A 21049-nucleotide genomic window follows, 5' to 3' on the forward strand; every position below is an offset into this window, starting at 1 on the left:
ATGGGTCAAAATCTGAAGAAGCTTGAACATGTATTGGTGTTTCTTGAAGCCACCACTAAACGTGGGGTTAAAGACAGAACGATGACGAGTGCTTTCTGAGTTTTCTTCCACTAAAAGAAACACAACTTGCTCAAAATGGATTCTGGGGGCCACATTTTAACTTTGGTAGTCAACAGTTTCATGAGAAAGTATGAAAATTGAACATTCATCACTCTACTCATTTTTTTATGATTTAGATTGACTAAATGTCCTTTTAATACACGTCTAGATTGATGTTTTTAGGAAAGCAGTACAACTACATAAAAGAATTCCCTGTGTGCTGAACTGATTTTTCGATTTCGTAAATGAATGAATAAAAAGCAGCGTTGTTGATCTCTGACTCAAATAAATCTATACACTGGCCTATAAAATATCTAGCTGTGGAAATCTACAGATGTTGTTCTCCAGTGCGTTCCCCATCATGTACCAGAGTGATCTCAGTTCCTAGAAGAAGGCTCTGCTGTGGCTTACCTCTTGAGTGCTAACGCAAGGACACACACAGGTACATCACAGAGCCTGCTGTGCTCGGCATGAAAGGCCTTTTTTGGAGCAACACAAATCAGATGTGTATGGCAGTAATTACCCTGTTTTCTTGGGCTGGCACGCTGCGGCCGTTGAGAAGATTAATCAGCCATGGACCAATAAACAGACTTAGCTCTGTGGATGTTACTCTATAACCTCAACCACCCAGAGGTATGCATATGGAGAGACTACTCTGGTGTCCGCTTAAGATACCTTGAACTTTATTGCAATTTATTGCCCACATTTGGCTGAATGTCTTTGTGTTGTCTTAAGATGCTAAAAAAAAGAAGAAAAAGGATCACATTTCATTAAAAAGAAACCTGACAAGGCATTATGATGAATCAGAATTAAATAAAAGATAAGAACCCAATAACAAATAAAGGGGTCCTCTTGGACCAACGTTGTCGGTGCTCGGGCCCTAATACATAAAAAGGTGAAATTGCAAAGCAGACATCTGTTATACACTCTTACATTACTTTTTTAAAAAATCTAATATTTGAGATCCTCATCATATCAGGTATAGGAACAAATGTGATTAACGGATAACAACTGAAAAAGTACATAAGTCCAAATAACTCCTGGTCATTAACACAATGCTTCAATGCCAATACACACTTATCCTATCCAATGGTATAAATGATAAATGGAAGTACAGCGATATTTCAGAGAAAAGCTTCAACACAGTGGTGTGCTCTCAGGCCTCTTATCACAAGGTAGTGATGAGCTCATTTCTTGTTATCCAGTTAAGATTCCCCGCACAGGGGATACGGCTCTCGGTGGGCACACGGTAATTATCTGCCGGCACGCAAAGCACTCGCTGGTCAGCTCGGCCCCCAACACCATCGAGAGCGTGAGAGGCAAGACTTCCCCGGTTTCTTTACTGCCTTTTGCCATCTTCAGCCCATAGGACAAACACATCAGTCATTAAAGGTTCATATTTTTCTTCCCAGGCATTTACACTCTGCATTCCAGAGTATGACTGGGACTTTAATTTGGGAACACTGGGATGTATTCTGAGTGAATCACAACCTTCATTGCAGGGTTCACAGTGAGTAAGACAGGACTTCTGTTGAGTCATCATACACCTTCCAGGAAATTACTCCATCAACCATGTCATTGTTTGACTCATTGTTCTTTTTATCAATGGAGGCAATCCAGAGTGGCCAGGAGGAATGATACACTTTGTTATAGCTGTTTCCCATCACCCCGCTCTACAGACGCTCTACTTGACTATATGAAACAAAATGCTGCCCTCTTGTGTCAGGCACAGAACACTTCCTGTCCCCATCATTTGAACCGCATAACAGCATCAATATGGAGGTGTGACCGTGTCTGATGTCACATGCGCTGCTAATGCTGCGCTTGGGGATTATGTTCTTGCTGGAATAGAAGTATTAGCTGAACAGGAAACACGATATGGGTTACAAACATTGGAAATGTGTACTTAATGAAAAGTAAAGTAGACAATGTGCGTGGTTTCCAACGGCTGGGTGTCAGTCTGGAGCTAACCTTGAAAGGAGTTGAGGATGGTGAAGAAATGCTAGGAGGCTATGAGCAGTGGTTCGTGGCTGAAGAAAGCAACAGCCCCGGTGATGCCAAGCAGAAGGAACAGGCCGAGAATGGAGGAAGAGGGTGTCTTAGTGGAGCTGTAGTACTGAGATGTCCCTGCTGATGGCTTAAAGAGAACAATATATATGACAATGGTGAAGATGAAACCTACAGAACAGTAACCAATGTCCAACAGCATCAGAGATCCAGCACCTGGAAATCATGAATAATGATGCACTCAGTGACATGAATCTCTTTTTGTGTGTCAGAAATATGACACTTGGTAGTCAGTAACAGTTGCTTACATTTTGGCTGAATTCCCAACATTGGTGTAAATGACCATGTAATCATATTGCCTCAAGGCAAGAAGAGTGATAACACTACAGCCGGTGTAACTAAGGAGAAAGTGTACATGTTTTTGTTATGCTTTATGAATTGAAGGAAAACGTGAGAAAAATGTGTTTAGATTTACAGTCAATATTAATGAGTGTGTCTTTTCTACAGCAATGAACGATTCTCTCCAACAACACTGATATTTCTGGGTATGAAGCTCTCTACGAATGATGCTGAGACCGGACTTACCACCACATTTGCTCTGCTGATGTTTGTACATTCCAAAAACATTCCAAGGAAAAACATTAAATCGATATCGATCAGAATGTTCACAGACCCATGATGTTTCAGCACGATCAATTTATTAACTTAAAGAATAATGAGCGGACTGTAGATGACTGAAACGTGTAAGATGTCCATTCATCAGATACTAATTCACTCCAAAAAACCCTGATTCAAGCCCTTCTTAGAGGTGACACATTTAATCTTTTATTACGTTTGTATTACTTTTGATTACTTTATTTGTTACTTTAGATTACTTTTTTATTACTTTTTTACTTTTTAATACTTTTTAACTTTTATATTACTTTTTTACTTTAGATTACATATTTATTATTTATTACTTTAGATTACTTTTATACTTTTATATTACCTCCAAGGCCAGGAGAAGTACTTACATTCCAGTGTCATGTGTGCTTTTTATTACTTATTTACTTTTTATTACTTTTTACTTTATATTACTTTTTTTTAACTTTTAACTTTTCATTTCTTTTTTTACAATATATTACTTTTTTACTTTTTTATTACTCTTACTTTTCATTACTTTTATACTTTTGATTACTTTTTTGTTTTTATTACTTATTACTTTTTAATTACTTTTTTTACTTTTGATTAATTTTTTATTCCTTTTTTACTTTAGATTCCTTTTTTACTTTTTAATTACTTTTTTACTTTATATTACTGTTTTGCTTTTACATTACTTTTTTACTTTAGATTACTTTTTTACTCTTTCATTACTTTTGTACTTTTATTACTTTTTTATTCTTTTTATACTTTATTTTTTATGAATGTTTTAATACTTCTTTTTTACTTTCTTAAAAAAATAATTACTTTTTTACTTTATATAACTTTTTTATTCCTTATCTACTTTTTATTACTTTTTTCTTTTAATTACTTTTTTACAATATATTACTTTTTTACTTTTTTATTATTCTTTTACTTGTCATTACTTTTTTATTACTTTTTAGTTTTCATTACTTTTTACATTTTCATTACTTCTTTACTTTTAATTACTTTTTTACCTTTATATTACTTTTTTTACTGTAGATTACTTTTTTATTACTTTTGATTACTTATTTCAGAGGACGTGGGACCTGTGATGGAAGGCATTAAAGCCCTAAACGATTATTATTTTCTATTTGTTAAATATAACAACAAGTGATTTGGGTCGATTTTGACCATGTTAAACATATTTGAGTATTTGCAATACAAACTCAACTGTGTTTTGTCTCATGTATTTTAATGGGGGTTTACATTCTTAAATGATATTTATTAATTATATATTAATTTCCAATTCATATTTTGTGTTGGACAAACGCAAATAAATCTAATATAATAAATATTATTATTTTATTTTAGCTGTATTTGATAAAAAATGAGTTGGAGTAATTTAATTACATTTTATTGCACTGATGTGCTGCATTTGAGTTGGAGTTGCATATAATTATTGGATGGAAAACCCGCCCACAATTTAATTGAGTTCATCCAATTAGCTTTTTTGAGTGTACTGATAAATCAATTGTTATAATAAATTCCAAGTCATATTTTATAATTATTTATAATGTATTGCCTGAGAAGTTCAACCTAAAAGACAGCAGCTCCTCTTTCCTCTTTAAGAAATCCTTGTCGTGTAACTTCATCTGCTAAATGATCTCTTTTTTGGCAAATGCCCTTCACTTAATCTTTCTGCATTCATCCATTATTCATTCATTTTTGTAAAACATAAAGAAACAACCTCAGATAAGAAAGATAGTATAACAATGACAGTATTTGTTCTGTTTCTCAAGTAAAAGTGAATGTTCACTTCTTACTTTAACCACTAGGGGGCAGCACCACCATCCATGCTTCAGCAAACCTTTGCTGATTCAGGTGAGGACATAAAGGTAGGCGACTAAAGATGGATTCACATAAGACTGTCCGTGGTGAATGCAGAGATCTCACAGGTGTTACTATGCTATACTCATTCTTTGTGTATTTGTATTGTCACAAGCAAGTACATGACAGGAGATACTCTCACAAGGGCTTATCTTTATTACAATAGAACATATGTATATATATACAGGAGACAACAAAGTACAAATGCAGGTCGGAAGGAGGCTGGTTGTGTGTTTAGAAGCACTTTCTGTGGACAATGGAGGGGCCGGCCTCATCGTACTCCTGCTTGCTGATCCACATCTGCTGGAAGGTGGACAGGGAAGCCAGGATGGAGCCACCGATCCAGACGGAGTACTTCCTCTCAGGTGGAGCGATGATCTAAGCAAGGAGTAAACACCATTTAAGTTTGATTGAGTCTTCATTGGCTTAGTAATTGAACGCGATGACGTGACACACGTGCAGTTCTCTCACCTTAATCTTCATGGTGCTTGGGGCCAGAGCTGTGATCTCCTTCTGCATACGGTCAGCGATACCAGGGTACATGGTGGTACCACCAGACAGCACGTTGTTGGCGTACAAGTCCTTACGGATGTCAATGTCACATTTCATGATGCTGTTGTAGGCGGTCTCATGGATGCCAGCAGACTCCATACCTGGTGGAAGACAAGCAACAGAGATGAGCTTTCAGACAAAATACAGCGTATTAGATCTCTCAACAACAACCAGAAATGCAACCGATTACTCACCAATGAAAGAAGGCTGGAAGAGTGTCTCTGGGCAACGGAAACGCTCGTTACCAATGGTGATGACCTGACCGGAGGAGGAGGAGGAGGAGGAGGAGGCGGTAGTGGCCATCTCAATGCTGATGATACAGTTGGAATTTAAGTTATATTTATTTATTGAGAACACCGTGTCTGTAACTTTGCCAGCTCAAATTAAGCATTGTAGGACCTGCAGAAAATTCTGTCTTCTTGAAAATACACACACACACACACACACACACACACACGCACACACACACACACATGTATGAGCAAGCAGTATAGTAAAATCAACTGACCTGAAGATTCTGTTATCTCTGTATTTGCAGCTGACACCAACAAGCATATATTTAATCTCTGAGAATGGTGTTGTCCTGGTGCTCAGCTCGACTGGACGCTTTGGGGACATCGGTATCGCAGGACGACACAAGGTTTGAGACCAGCCTCAACGGCAACAGCAACCCAACCTCTTTGGTTTTGGAACCAGGCTCATGTTGCTTGGACCTAAACCAAACAGAGCTGAACAGAGCCTTGAGGACTACCTTCTGGGATTATGCTTGAAAACATGAAACTATTTTATCTTAACAGGCTGAATGAGAAAAAATACTTGCTTAATGTCTCTCTACATCGGTTTTCTCCCTCAACAGAAGCATATCAATAGGTGATATGAGTACACTTGGGACCGATGGGGGGGTGGTGGGGGGGGGGGGTTGTACATCCATTTCAGTGAGCGTGAGGCAGTCACTAACCAACAAGGGACAACTGGTAGTTATTGTAAAAAAGTGTAGTTAATATAATATACAACAAACATCTTGAATGTCAATTATTGTTTTATTCTTGTCTAATTAGCTAATTAATTGGATTAATTACTTTTCATTATATAATATTAGTTATGTAAATTTATAATGATTATGTATGATCTAATAATGTAAAAGTACTACATTTGAAATAAAAATTGTATCTCCATTATTTTATCTTTAGATCTTGGGTTCTGGAGGCAAAAAGCCCGGCGCATTGTTGCCCTGTGTGACAACGAGAAGCAGAGGACAGAGTAACAAGCACAGCATTTATTGATATTTATGAATGCATTGTGCTTACATCTTTTATTTTCTAAACTCAGTTTTTATAAATCTATCACTGGATGAGCTCGAGAGGACACACGAGTCAGTCTCACCTGCCAGAAAAATACTAACAAAATACAGGAAATGTATGAGGCAGTGACTTTTAAAAACACAGTTCCCTTTGTCATAAAAAAGTCTTAACATCACAACCTGTTTACACTATTTAAAATAATAAAATAAATACATATATATATATATATGAATAATATAATCTATATATATGTGTATATATATACAGTAAATATATATATATATATATATATAATTAATTTGTTCTCAGTCTTTAAATGTTTTAGCTTATTGATTTTCTTTTGGCATTAGATTATTTAATCACCTTATTGTTTAAAGTAAGGATAGGCATGCTACATGGCCATGTTGAGAATACAATAACCTGTCTCCTGAGTTTATCTTCTCCTGGATTTATTTAAAAACCTCCGTTCTTTGCTCTAAAGTCATCCAGATGACTCAGTGGACATGTTGGTGGAGGAGGTCTGAGCAGCATTGCAGCTCCTGGCGGCATTGGAGGAGGAGGACGGCTCAAGAGGAGGAGTGAGAGAAGAAAAGGATAAATAATGGGGAGACACAATATTGAATCCACTGACTAAATGATACCACACAGAGAACCAGTTTCACCAAACAACATGGATTATGTTGTCAGTCTTTAAATGGTTTATGTTATTCTAAGTGATTTTCATTTGGCGTTAGATTATGTAATCACCTTATTGTTTAAATAAGCATAAGCATGCTATATGGACAGATTGAGAATGCAATAACACACATTTGTGTCTTTACATTATAAATTCTCATTGTTTCCACATGAGAAGCTCTAATTCACCTTCTCCGTCCACAGTGAACAGTAATCACCTCTTCTGGCTTCTCTAGTTTTTTGATTTTGGTTTTCAGAGATGTGCTTAACTGCCTTTTCCTTATCCCCTATTCCTTGTTTTCGATATCATCGGGCAACTTATGCCTTTTGGATATCCTGGGCCCGACCCAATGGATGTGGAAGAATGCACAAAAGAGCCGAAAGCCCGAGCGACCCAGAGGCCAACTGAGCACTTTGTTACCAACTTTCTCAACTTTGTTGTTTCAATAAAACACTTAAGCATCCAAAGTGGCACTTCTGTATTGTGATATTTATTGCTCCTGCTCCAGCCCGCCCACAGGCCCGGCAGCCTCATTGCAAATACTATTCGTCTGACCAGTAAGAGGATACGTGTTTGTAGACGGTACAACGCTGACCTTTAGTGCCAGAGGACACAAATGGCATGCCTGAAAGAGAGTCCTTTAATTAATGGTTGAGGACAATGTTCATGAAACGCTAATTGATTTTCACATTATTTCACATGGAAACACATCAAACATCTTAATGCCCATTCATTGGCCTAATCAATGCTACAAGTGCTCTGTCAGAGAGGATTTTTAGTGTGTGTGTGTGCATTTGTGTTTGTTTGTGTGTGTGTGTGTATTTTCAAGAAGCATCTGTGATTAGAAAAAAGAGTTTGGTGACTGAGTTATTGAGAAAAAGTGTGAGATTTTATTTAAGGCCGTATTGCTCAAGCCTCGTTCGGACATTGCTAACGTAACATTTCTGCTGAGTTGCTGTTTGAATCGGTTTGATTGACCATAAATGATGCCCTTGACTCCAGGTATGTTTCTTGACACCGGTACTAAACATTACAAGGCGTTTGATTCTTGGCCCTGGCTCAAAACACGAGAGAATTGAAAACAGCACTGAAGACCAACAACACGACAACCGACCATAAATTGACAGATGAGAGAGCCTTGAGAGGAACGAGTCGAGCTGCTCTGTGGTTGTTAACAGGTTGGTAATGTCATTACAGCCAGCCAGCGAGCCTGCTAAGGCAATTACCGCCTCACCAGCAGCACTAAACACATTTAAGACCTGATCGCAGTCTGGATGAGCCTGCTTAGATTCATTGATTATTGACAGTTTTGGAGTTAACTCATCTATTGAACCATGTGGTCAGTCTGGTGATGTCATTGTTATCTTCATTAATGTGTTAACACTGCATAATGTCGGTATGTGAAAAGCAAATTTCTCCATTTATCAATCACGTAAAGGTATTGTGCAGATTGAAGTGCCATGAAGTTAGTGATGCTTGGGGTAATAAGTGATTAGTGTATTGCACTTAGCTCTGCTAGTACTCATTAATAAATAAATCAGTGCTTCATGCGTGAGGTCAAAGATAATTAAAACAGTTTCTTAGCTCTTCCCTACGTCGATGTTTTTTTCAGGAGTCGTTTTCTTCGTGGTTTGTCGCACAACGCTGTGAGGATAGGGCCAAGGGCTCGGCGCCGTATGGCAGATAAATATTTGATGGCCCCTAATGGAGCCTCCGCCCTCACGCCGTAGGACCGCGGAGGAGCTATGTGGTCGGCATCCATTTTGGCGCTTCCCTGGTGAATTTGGCTGCCTGTCTGGCCATGCCACACGACAGCTGCCTGTGATTTCATCATACCAGTTGGGGGGGGGGGGGGGGGGGGGATAGCTGTAAAGCTTACCAGGCAGACAACTGGTAATGATGGTGAAGCTCCAATCCTCCAACACAATGTACCAAATCCACACCCCTGAGCACCCAACCCTCAGCTGCATCCCTTGGCCTGCGAGTGAACCTGTCAGCACCAAGGTAAGCAGATGACCTGACATCTACGACACGCGGACGCGCCTCGCGTTACACATTCTCCCATCCACATCTGGATGCGTGTGTCAATATTTATGTCCACTGGGTATAAAACATGGACCCCGGTCTTGTTGAGGAGATTAAGATCTTAATTTAGGAGCGATAAGAACCAGCCTGCCGTTCCAATCAGAGAAGTGACAGTGAGGCAGAGCAGCTATGTATTTGCTTGGTGACCTCATCCTCGATACAGCACCATCCATAACTGTCTGAAAGAGAGTTACTTCCCACGAATGTTTCATCATCAGCCTGTTAGTGGAAATGGATATCAAAGTGTTTGGAAGTCTTTAGAGTTTCATGTGAAGGGTGTGAGGAAAAGGAGGAGTGGGCTCAGCCTTGTGCTGGAATGTGGGATATCGGAGGATGTGTGTGTGTTCAAGGCACCTGTTGTTGCTGTCTTTTCATGTTTGAGCCTGTATACACACACACACACACGCACACGCACACACAGACACACACACACATACAAAATCCCAGCTGCCCCTCACATTACACAGCTATTTCTAAACTCCTCAGTGAGCCAGGGTCATGGGAGGACAGAGGGGTCAACACGTTCTCCAGTGGTAAAAAACACACAATCACAGGTGTTTACATCATAAAAATAGCTATATCTTTTTTATTGGGTATTGAGAGGCACGTGTTGCTGGTTATGAAACCGTCTCAGTTTAATACTGATGAATCCATAAGACAAAAGTAAACCAGTCATCATCAGGGATAATATTGGATATTTCTAGATAGTTTTTCTTACTGCTTGTCATTGGTGCCACTGCAATGGGTTCAGTGCAAAAACAGAGGAGATGCAGGTTTATCAGAAATTCCTTGAGCTGGGACTCCAACCAGCCCGACTCCAACCAGCTCCCTTCTGAGAGGTGTTCCCACCACCTTGCACCTGGCCCAGTCCCGGGAGAACCAGAACCAGGACTTCGGCGAGCAGATATTTCAGAACCTATTGCAGTAAAATAAGAGGTTTGATTTAGGGACTCTAGTGCATGCAAACCCTACCATTTTATCCACAGAGATCCCTAAAATCAACAGTAAATGGACTTTCCTTCGAGAGGTTTGATGTCCAGTGGTGTGCCAGTGTGTCAACCTTGACTGATGTGTTGGAGAGTTGAGCTCAGTGACTGCTGTACAGCCTCAATGTAACACCTGATTAGCATGCAGCTCAAATATTTAACATACAAAGATATACATCTGTTTAATGATGCTTGGTCTTGCTCTTTGGTTGCCTAAATATAACCACAACACCCTACCTTGAATGTCCATAGGCCTACCATTATTTCAATTCGAAAAATATGGAGTAAACATATTATGAACTGTGGGGATTGTGAATAGCAAAAGAAAAAAAAACAAAGAGCGGTCGAATTTCTCACATGAATTTTTCATCACTTCTCTTTTACAAGGTCACAGGCGGCACCCTATACGAGACAGTGATGCGCCACCCCAGCCATCCGCTAAGCAAACACACAAAAACATGCACAGACACACACTGTAACTGTCTGAAGTGGACATGCGTCACCAGCCTTGAATTACAGGCGGCTCGCTCGCGGTCACCTTGGCCAGGGGAGGGACTTTTGTGATTGAGGATCTTTACTGCTTTTTGGCTGCAGTGCCGGACGATTATGACACGAAGGGGCACAAAATAAAAAAGATTTACGATTGCTGTTCGGTGTCAATTTTGACTCATTCCACCCTGTTCTCATGAATTGCATCAGATTCAATCCCATTGCATCAACGATAATGAAACAAAGTCCGGTGACACTATCCCGCCACACTGACCTTGGAGTGATCTGCTTCATTTTGAACACATTCATACTCCCATCACGTCCAACAACCACTCACCGGATTTTCAAGAATACGATGACATCACCCGTCTGCTGCTCGTCCCTGAGGCACCACGCCATGATGACATCAGCGTGTGCACCCAGACAGGGGGTGTCTCGCTACTCCCCGTCACCCAACTTGCTTCTTCTTGCCGCTCAACGATCCAAAGTACAGGAACCGTAGCCTGGGCCTCAAGGCTGGGCAGCGATTGGCCGCACTGGAGCAAGGTGAAGAGTGAAGTGAGGGAGGAGGGGAAGGCGATGATCAGCTAATTTCATTTCAGTTGCAGAGACCACACTGAGGTGTGAAGGGCCTGGTAGGGAGCCAGAGGGAAACATGTAACAATAGAGGTGTGAACTAGGAGATGAGTCTCAGGGGAATGTGAAAAAGCGGGAAACAAAAGGAAAGCAATGTGGAAGCACACATGATGAGGGGTCGTTGGGAGGTCTGATGAGAACGCTGGAGAGAAAAGAAAGACCGGCATTGGAGGACAGTTTGATATTAAGAAGGGCCACATACGGTTACGCTTTGGTTTCCTGAAGTTTCAGCTTTTTGTGAAAATGTCCTCTTGAAATTTAAGTTGAAGTTGAAAAAGTAGGAAAAGAAAATATATATATCCATATATATATATATACTGTATATATATATATATATATATATATATACAGTATAAATGCTAACCCATTCTGTTTTCCAAATTTTCCATACGATTAGTTTGAGCACACTTGACCGCACTCCATCATTCTGTCTCTAAACTATCACCTCCAGTTATGCCCGGGGGCAAATAAATAAAGGAATGATCTCACTGTGGGAAACGCCGACAGATCCACTTTTATTATTCATTTGCGATTTCATCACACAGTGAGAGTTACATACCGCTGTGTGGCAGACAGGATACATTAAGGGAATTTGAACTTATTAATACTTTGTGGTGCAGTGCTTCCCAACAACACCCATGCTAATTCTGCTTTGAAGTTGACCACCCATTATTCAGATGGGTGCTAGCACTAGATATGAATATATATCTTGTTTTATTCAAGTAAACATTGTTTTTATAAGCCTCAACATGATAAACACCATACACTTTTCTTTGTAAACAGCATATACGTTGAGTTGCTGCTGCACAATAACTAGTGTTCTTTGGTTTACATTATTTAAATTTGATAGAGGCGACAATGGGAAGGAATCCTTTACCCCCATTGAGGTCACTGTAAAAGGGCTTGCCCTGGTCACTGGGCTGGTGTTTGTGTGTGTGTGTGTGTGTGTGTGTGTGTGTGTGTGTGTGTGAAGGGTGGTGCATCTCAACTCTCAACCTTTGAGAGATCCTTTTGTTAAAGACACTGGGATCAGTCCTGGGCCGTCCTCAGCTGCAGGTGGCCAGGAGCTCCCTGCTGAGCGCTGGAGAATCCCAGAGTCAGCACATTAGCCTGTCAAAGGGAGCAGATTAAGCAACAGGGAGGGCTGGGGGGAGATACACCACCTCACCCCCAACCGCGACTGCTTTACAGTTGAAAACATTTAGGATTATTACGATCTTAAAATGTATTGTGCTGCTTCTTTGGGCCTCTGGGATTTACTTTGCTTTTTGTGTCGTTTATTAATAACTCTATTTATACAGCACAACAGAGTTTACAAAGTGCTTTGACAGATAAAGCAGCAAAAGCAACGCAAACAAACAACAGAAAGCTCAACAGTGAAGTCAACAAAGCAAGACAAACCCTGATAGAACAGTGTAATAAATGAAACAATAAAACCAATCCATACGATGAAAACACAAAGCATATACGCTCTGGCACGGGTCAAAGATTGTTTGCTTTAAATAAATGTATTGACAAACCTATGTTTACTGTAGCTCGACGTTACGTGACTGTTAATCTCCTTGGGAAACAAACAGTACTATTCAAAGGAAAAATTGAGAAGAAGTGAGAAATCTTCAGCAAATTTAATGAGGCAAATAAAACAGCAGTGACATACCGACCAGTTGTGTGGAAATAAACAAACATGACCCGCCATGGAGCTCACTCTCGACTCCCACCTCAATCCTCGTACCCCCTACCTACTGCGCCCGTCGAGAGAAAACTTCACAGCAAATTTGTCTGGTATGAGGAATCAATAAAACTGCTTTCCTGTAAACTTCAGTGGAAAGAACGACCCTGACACACTCACACGGAGCTTCATTAGTGATTATGCTTCTTTTCTTTCTTTTTTTTACTTCAGCCGAGAGGAGGCAGCAAGCAGTTGCCTATAGGCAAAGTGAAAGGTCAAAAATACAGGGGAAATGTGTTTTTATTGAAAAGCCTATTATACAACACATCTCTTTGCCATATGGGACCGCTAACATAAAATATGTATGTTAATCCATTTGTTGAGTCTTCTGCCATGAATATTTAACATTCCAAGCACATTGAGTGTTATAGCACAAGGCTTTACATTTACAGTGGAGAGCTCCTTGGTGTAGTGCCAATCTCTCTTTTTCCCTAACTATCACGGGTATTCTGATTAATAAATCATCGTCTCTGCTGAATCAAAAGACATGAATTTCAAACCGAACCAAAAACCCAAAACTTTTTGGGCCACCTGGATCAAAACATGAAAGACCAAAGCCACTCTAGGGGGATGATATTGATCGAGCGCCACAGAGAGGTGTGGACAGTTCAGGTGCATGAGAATATGGATTGGTGCATTCATAGTTTGGTGGGACATATTTGGGGTTATGTGGAGGGCAAGGGAACAGGTTCAAACTCACAGCTGTGGAACAATGCTGTCTCAAGGTTACAGGAAGCTTTCATCTCTTCAAAACAATCTGGATTTCATGATAAGCAACATGTACCAAAAGCTTGTTATACATGAATACAGTCATTTTAAAGCATTTAAATACCTTGAGGATGTTATTTGTAAAAAGATGGATTTTGTTTGATTTCCATTATCTAAATTCTCGCCCACTTGAAAGGGGACCCTTCCCCTCCATTAATAATTGACATCTTATTACTTATCCCCCTCGTTGTGGCCAGCAAGCGCTTTGATGTGAGCTGCGTTCTTCTATCAGCACGGTACTACGTATTGATCGCTGGGCAGATAGGAGGACTATCAAAGGGATTCCTTGTGGGGCAGTCAACACCCGGTCAACTCATGCTCCTGGCATGTGGTCAAGCACCAATCCCGCTATCACATCTCTTTACATCCCTCTACTTCTTAGTTGGCTCATCTTGTACGAGGGTCCGCTTATCTGGGTTAAATATTCACAGAAAATAACAAAGCAGTCGGAATGACATCATCTGAAGTGGAAGACGAGGACGTGCTCAATAGGAGACTGTTGTTCCACTTGTGTTCTGGCTGAACATTACAGATGATCTCATTCATAATGCACATTATGGCTCACTGGAGATGCTTATCGTCAGAGGATCAAACAGCTGGAGACCGTATATAAACAATGTATATAACTGCAGGTTGTGATCCATCAAATATGATATTTCTCTTGTAAACAGAAAAGAATAAGACTATTCATATGTTCAATGGGATGCACTGGGATTATCTTGTTATCGTATTAGCAATAACCTTCCCAAAAAATAGGCACAAATCAAAAGGAGTATTCGTCTCATGTGAGAAATGGGAAAAGTGTTGAGAAAGTGAACACTTTGAGTGAGTTGGATTATAATTTCAGGGGATTTATACAGAACTCCTTTGTTTATTATACCAGACGCTCTCCCATCTAAATACATTTCATTCATTTAAGTCTCATATGCAGCTTTAAAGGCAAGGCATCGATTGTTATTCGATACTCGGAGACCAATTGTCAAAAGCACTCACAATAAAACACAGAGCGTCGTCATAATGAGCAGATCCTATTTAACCGAGCAGAAAATACATTTTCACTAGTGAACACTTAGAGACCATTAGCAGCAGTAGTGTAAAAGCCAGGGGTCTTTCCATCATCAATATCCCATAAGTGGGCGACTGCTTGTACGCCGAGGGCCCCGGCTCGCCATGTGAAATCATCTCAGGCTGCTGTTGTTGACGACTTGTCCGGCCTGACTGACAGCACTTTTGTTTTCTGTGGATTAGGCAATCTGACTTCATCAAGGCCCATGAGGGGGTTCACGTAACGCTGCCTGGAGGTCACCACACCCACGTGACCCCCCCGCCCGTCTACTGATGAGCCGCCACTCCTCCAGACCAGGACCGTGGACGTACTGACCCCATCGCACACACACCGTCTTCTCCGCACACATGCACATTACTTGACACACTCTCCAACTAGAGTGTACATTTTTAATGGAGTATACATTAAGGAGCATTCATAGGCTGATATATGATGTTCCTCCACAGCTAATATTTCAGCAGACTGTGTATCAGATCGGGAGTGAATGATTGATTTTCTATCAGGCTGCTTCTCTTGAATAAATAATTCAGGGTTAAAGCTTGTGACACCTTCACCATATTCCCTTACATGCTTTTCATCAAGAGGCTAAGTTTGATTTTTAAAAATATTATTAGAAAATGGTAGAAATTGATACATCAGATGAAAGAGGACTCTATCTCTGCCCATGCCAGTTGTGTGTTTTTGTCATAGTTCTGTACGGATCCACGTATTCATACGTTCCTTTGAGCATCCTTTAGGGAGTTAGAGGGGGGTAAGTGTACGTGCCTGTTGATGACTTTCTCTCTTGGCCTCCTGTCTGTGATGAGAAACGAGAGACGGCAGTATCTGAGGTCACACACTGATTACATGTCGTCACATGGGGTCAAATGACTCTTAAATGTTTTGTTTACACTTCTACAACCTCGAGTGGGCTCTGAACCAACAATAGTGAGTCTGCAGGACGGCACACAACTGTGGATTGTCCCCCTTTTCTGTGGTCTCTTTGCCAATGTGAGTCAATGTGAGAAGGAGGGGGAACATGACGTGACTCCGGGGACATGTAACGGACAGACAAAAGTTACCGATATTAGTCCAAAACATCAATTCTTCCAAAAATATTCACAAAAGATGTCATTAAAATACCTTAAATAACACCAATTACTAATTGAGGAATCTGTGAATTGCAGTTGTCACTTTATAGTTTCAATGTTTACATGTTGTCTATTGTATCAATCATGTGTCCATCATGGCCCACTCGTTGAATGGGTTTAGGTTAATCAGTGCTTAACTTTCACTCCCAGAACAATAAAATTCATAGAGGGAGAAATCACTCACACAGAGGATTAGACTCATGTGTTGATTCACAGCTCAAAGAAACAACATATTGCAGTGTCTAGCTGATGCATCTTTCAGGAGCATCTCTGGTTTCAGCTGGCTAGAGTCCTAGAACTGGACCAACAAGTGCTGGATTATTATCCGCACCAGTGTTAAGTACAAAGTGCGCAGACCCGCTACTGAAAGGACTCGCTGAAGCACAGCAGACACAGTAAGTCTTGGCTGCCAACTGACACTGACAGCCATTTTACCCGTGTAAATACAATCAAATGAAGAACACTTGATAGACAAGTGAACACACACACACACACACAGGCAGCCAACAAGAAAAACATGACACTGATTACTTATTGTGGAACTGTCTCCGTGGCCTGATCAGTGAAGAGCATGCCTCGGTGTATTCTGTTTCACCTGCATCACAATAACAAGGGCAGGGGTCCCGGGCAGACCAAAGTCATATTTGATGTCCAACATCAGACTACTTATACCTGAAGAGTGTGACATCATGACGACTCTAAGCTGATAACACAGCAGTTGTTGTGAGCATAAAGGATTAGTCTCTGTTTGCTTTGGCTGCTCTTTGAACCAGAGAACACCGAAAAGAAAAGGATCTCACATGAAAGGATCAACTTGCTGAGAAAGCACAAAATTGGGGTTTCTACCTCTCATCAAAGTGGTTGAGTCATTTCAAGAGCGGGGACTTTTTCCAAATGCCAGTTGGAGGGGGGGGGGGGGGGGGCAGTTGGCCATTTGTGTATGTGTGACATTTTCTATCCGTCCTGTATGTTGACCGTGTCTGTCTGGCATATCAGGTAAGGTCTCTGTCTCCTACATTGTTGGGGCATAATGAGGTGTGATTAAATATGAATGCTAAGTGTTTGGTGGCTGGATCCCAAAGCTGAAACCGGATCCAGTCAGGGCCCACGGGCAGCATAATTAGTAGCTGATGATAGATGGCATTAATGGGGTTTTTTCCACACACTGCTTGCAGGCTTCGATGCTGGACCTCCACGCAGCAGCAGGCCGCCATTGAGCCGTCCACAGTTAATTAACTTGCAAATAAATAAATACAGATATGGCTGTACTGTTCTAAAAGCTATAACACTGATTGTAATCAGCGTTATTTAAATAGTTTGATGATAAAAAATGATTAAATATTAAGCCTTTTGTTACATTTATTTGATCTCTTTTTTTTATTATTACCTCTGGGGATTTCATGTTGAAAGCATGATGAAACTCCTGTGGAAAACAATATCAGCATTTCAAAGCACTGAAGGACCAGTGTGACGCCTTTAATGCTGGAGAAAAGCCCTTTGTGCACGCTTGAAGGGCTGTGTTGGACTTTGAGGGCTCTTTGGATTGTCATAACCCCGGTGTGAGATTGACTCATTCATGGTGAGCGGCCTCCAACTCTTCATCCTCTGGACCCCACTGTGCGCTGCCTCACTTCAGAGAGAGATACAGAGTCATGTCCACAGCTGTTCGGACCGGCCTGCTTTGAGGTGCCGGGGCTTTAATGTGTGGAGCAGATTAAACATGGTGCCTCTGTGGAGGCTGGATAACTGGTCAGCTCTCCCACACAGTTATCCAATCTTATCCACTGTGTGCATGTTCGTGTGCGAGTGTTTCTGCTGCTGCCACACATACACCCTCGTACTCTCGAAAGGGTGAGCAGAACAGCTTGACACACCGGTCCGTCTCATTAAATGAAGCCCAGGCTTTTCGAGAACACTCCTGCCCATGAGTAGCCAGCGGGCAAAATATTGGAGAAACTTGAAGACAGGCCTTTCAATTGATTCTTCTCGCTTGACTTGAAAGTACAACCTGCAGTCTGTGAATTGCTGGACTTCAATGTGTCTCTCTCCACTGTAATTCAAACCACAGCGTGCCATGCAGGGCTGTGCTATGTAGCCTGCAGTGGAGATCAAATGGTGGCTGGTTCAGAGAAGGGGCAGTGTATGTAGAGCAGTTACACACAGCACACTCATTCACTTCTCCTCTTTTCCACCACAGCAGAGTGAGCTGAGATTAATGGAGGGATGAAATGAACATGTCTGATATACAGACAATGGTGCACTGACATGGTGACTGTGGTTAGCGTCATCACAGGGGTCAGCAGACATGGCTTCAAAAGGTAAACGGTCAACCAACCGAGAAAAAATAATGATCTGTTGTTTTAGTCATGCCCACATTTAATGCCAATATATCATTTGTAAGATTAAGTTAAAAAAAACTCTATAGCTCAATTCATTTTAAACCAAACGGCTGCATTAAAGAATAAAGATGGCAATATTCTGTATCTATCTAAACTTTCCAGCTTTCCCGCCTGGCCTGTGTCACTCAACCAAATAGCCTATTTACTGAAGACATCAATCTTTAACAATGCACTTCATATATTTAATATATATGGCTATAAGGCTAAATTATTCCATAAAACATCTGTGCACTGTAGATGTCAGCAAACATTTCTGAAACAGGAGTAAACAGCACATTTGTTGATGAATATTTCCAAGCGTGTATTTGTTGCAGACATTGCATTGCGGATTGACTCAAAATAAACTGTCACTCAGTGTCAACAGTGCAGAGACACTTTGTTGTTGTCTTTTGGGGATTGTTGACAAAAAGACAAATGTATAATCTTGCCAATTCTCTATGTTTCACAGGAAGCTTCAGAGTGACGGCGTCTTCGTCATCATTGAGGCTACTGGAAACACAAAGGAGTGGGACGCTCCTGACAGCAAGTAGCGGATGTGATGACCTCATCCACTGAGGCGTCCTAAACGAGCAGCATTTGAATAGTTTTGCACCAAACACATTTGGCTTCAACCGTCTATATTTCTTTTGTGATTGAGTTTTGTTGAGTGTGAAATGATCCCCAAAACAACAAAGACATTTATTCGTATGTGAGTCACTTTGAGAGTGTGAAGTTGAGCCAGGAGTCTCCAGCCAGACGGGGATGTAAGCATCCCAGACAGCCCTTTCAAAGGTGGCAGTTTGTGTCAGTGCTCTCAGTTACGGCCCTCAGATCAGGTGTCATGGCCCTCATAACTAGCCTCACCGTCACAATTTCTCAAAGAGGTTGGGTTCAAGAAAAAAAATTACCTCACTCCACCTCTCCACGCCTGCTGCATTATTCAATCAGTATTCGACCGAGAGAACTTAAGGGTTTTAAGCTGACAGAAAACACACTTTCCCCGATTGCCTTCCCTTCATTTAGCTGTCACACGTGCCTGTTGTATTACCTGATAGAAGAGATACAAATCATTTAAGACAACTACTGTAAACGCACATTTTTATAAATGGATTATTTCTCCTTGTCTGGGTTGTACTATTTACAATATGAATTGTTAGAAAAAGGAAAATGCATTATTAACCGTGGTTTTATTCATGCTGTGATCTAAAAATGTATCTTTCTTTTTCTTTTTCTACATTGTCTATCATTGTTGTTGTTGTATTATCTGACACTTTGTGTAATGTGCTACTGCTGCTGTCTTGGCCAGGACACTCTTGTAAAGGAGATTTTTAATCTCAATGAGGCATTTCCTGGTTAAATAAATTTAAATAAATAAACAACCTTACAGCTTCATATTCCTTACAGCTTCATATTCGAGGTTCTTTGGATCATGTTGTCCGGTTTCAGGGGGAACATCTCTAAAATACTACCTTAATTTCAGTGACATCTTCGGGGTTTCTTTAGCTGAGGGCACATGAGGAGTGCCAGAGAGGGCAGAGGAGCAAGCCTCCTTTTGTTTTCAGGTCACTGCTCCAGTATGATCTCTGTCATTGGGTCAGTGTGCCGCGTATGCCTCATCCAACTGGCTTGCAGTCTGGATGCGGTTGCCATGGAATATGTCCAGTTGGAGCAAATTAAATTCCTCCTTTCTTGTTTCCAGGCAGGATTCACATGCCGGAGAATGTTTCGGTGGGAGACAGTGTGTTTGTGATAGAGGCGTGTACACAAATGCATATGGAGAATGAGATATAAAGAGGTAAATTGGGCTGTTGAGGATACAGAGGAAGTAGGGCATGTGATTGTGCAGCCATGTGTGTATTTGCCTGCTTGCGTGCACGGGTATGTGCATGGATTCTTCTGCTGGCGTGTGTGTGTGTGTGTGTGTGTGCATAAATTGCTCTTCAGAAGTATCTTTCTGGTGTAACGTACACTGACGGCAGTATTCTGTTAATGCATCCTCATTTCAGTGAGAGTTGTTCCTGTGTACAAATGTAATGTGTGGCTGTGCACTTCAAAGACTTTGAGACACATCTGTCATCCACACAAAGCCGTAATCCACATACTGGTAGACATGGCTCGATTAGTGAAGTCAACAATGTTCTGAATGTACAATTCATGTTCCTGGATAATGGGATGAGCTGCAGTGAATTCACCCGTATTCATTATTTATGTTTTAGAGGCCTGTCCATGTGCCCCGCTGAGAGTTGCCTTATGGCTTCAATGATTTTTGCAGCTACTCACAAATGCTAATACATCACAGACTAATGCATGTTAATGAAAGACTTGGGTTTGTTTTCTTAGGATATATATGTGCTGCCATCAATACTATATACTTAGGTTTGTCATGAATATTTCATTCCAGAACTTTCAAGTAATGATCCAGTCAAACGCTTAGTCACAAAGTACTATAAAAGGTTAACTTTTGCATAACTTAAATCTCTCATTTTAACCTGTATAGTGTGTCTATGACAATGACCGGTCGTTACACGTATTGTGTCTCTTTAGTAATTACAGGTGTTTTCTTGAAAGTCTGTGGAGTAGGGAGGGCTCTCCTTTGTTTGGCTGCAGCACAAAAGGAAGCTGCAACTAACGCTCCCACATCTTTGAGCCTTTTGTTG

At 40.8% G+C, this 21049-nt stretch overlaps 1 protein-coding gene across 1 annotated transcript; it reads right to left on the reverse strand.

Moving 5' to 3' along the window:
• Positions 1 to 4729: 4729 nt before the first annotated feature.
• LOC130201501 (actin, alpha skeletal muscle) lies at positions 4730 to 5781 on the reverse strand. Its single transcript, XM_056426543.1, has 4 exons — positions 5657 to 5781; positions 5343 to 5458; positions 5068 to 5249; positions 4730 to 4974 (listed from the first exon to the last, which is right to left on the reverse strand). The coding sequence occupies exons 1-4, from the start codon at positions 5764 to 5766 to the stop codon at positions 4831 to 4833; spliced, it is 552 nt and encodes a 183-aa protein (XP_056282518.1). The 5' UTR covers positions 5767 to 5781; the 3' UTR covers positions 4730 to 4830.
• Positions 5782 to 21049: the final 15268 nt, after the last annotated feature.

This window comes from Pseudoliparis swirei, chromosome 11, assembly GCF_029220125.1.
Source record: "Pseudoliparis swirei isolate HS2019 ecotype Mariana Trench chromosome 11, NWPU_hadal_v1, whole genome shotgun sequence".
In the NCBI taxonomy this organism is placed as follows: Eukaryota; Metazoa; Chordata; class Actinopteri; order Perciformes; family Liparidae; genus Pseudoliparis; species Pseudoliparis swirei.

Bases quoted from the DNA above. Each gene is read 5' to 3' on its own strand.
- LOC130201501 (XM_056426543.1), bottom strand. From the start codon at position 5,766: ATGTCCCCAAAGCGTCCAGTCGAGCTGAGCACCAGGACAACACCATTC. The intron at 5,250-5,342 runs GTGAGTAATCGG...GTCTTCCACCAG, and splicing joins CTTCCAGCCTTCTTTCATTG to GTATGGAGTCTGCTGGCATC. The intron at 4,975-5,067 runs GTGAGAGAACTG...CTCCTTGCTTAG, and splicing joins CAAGCACCATGAAGATTAAG to ATCATCGCTCCACCTGAGAG.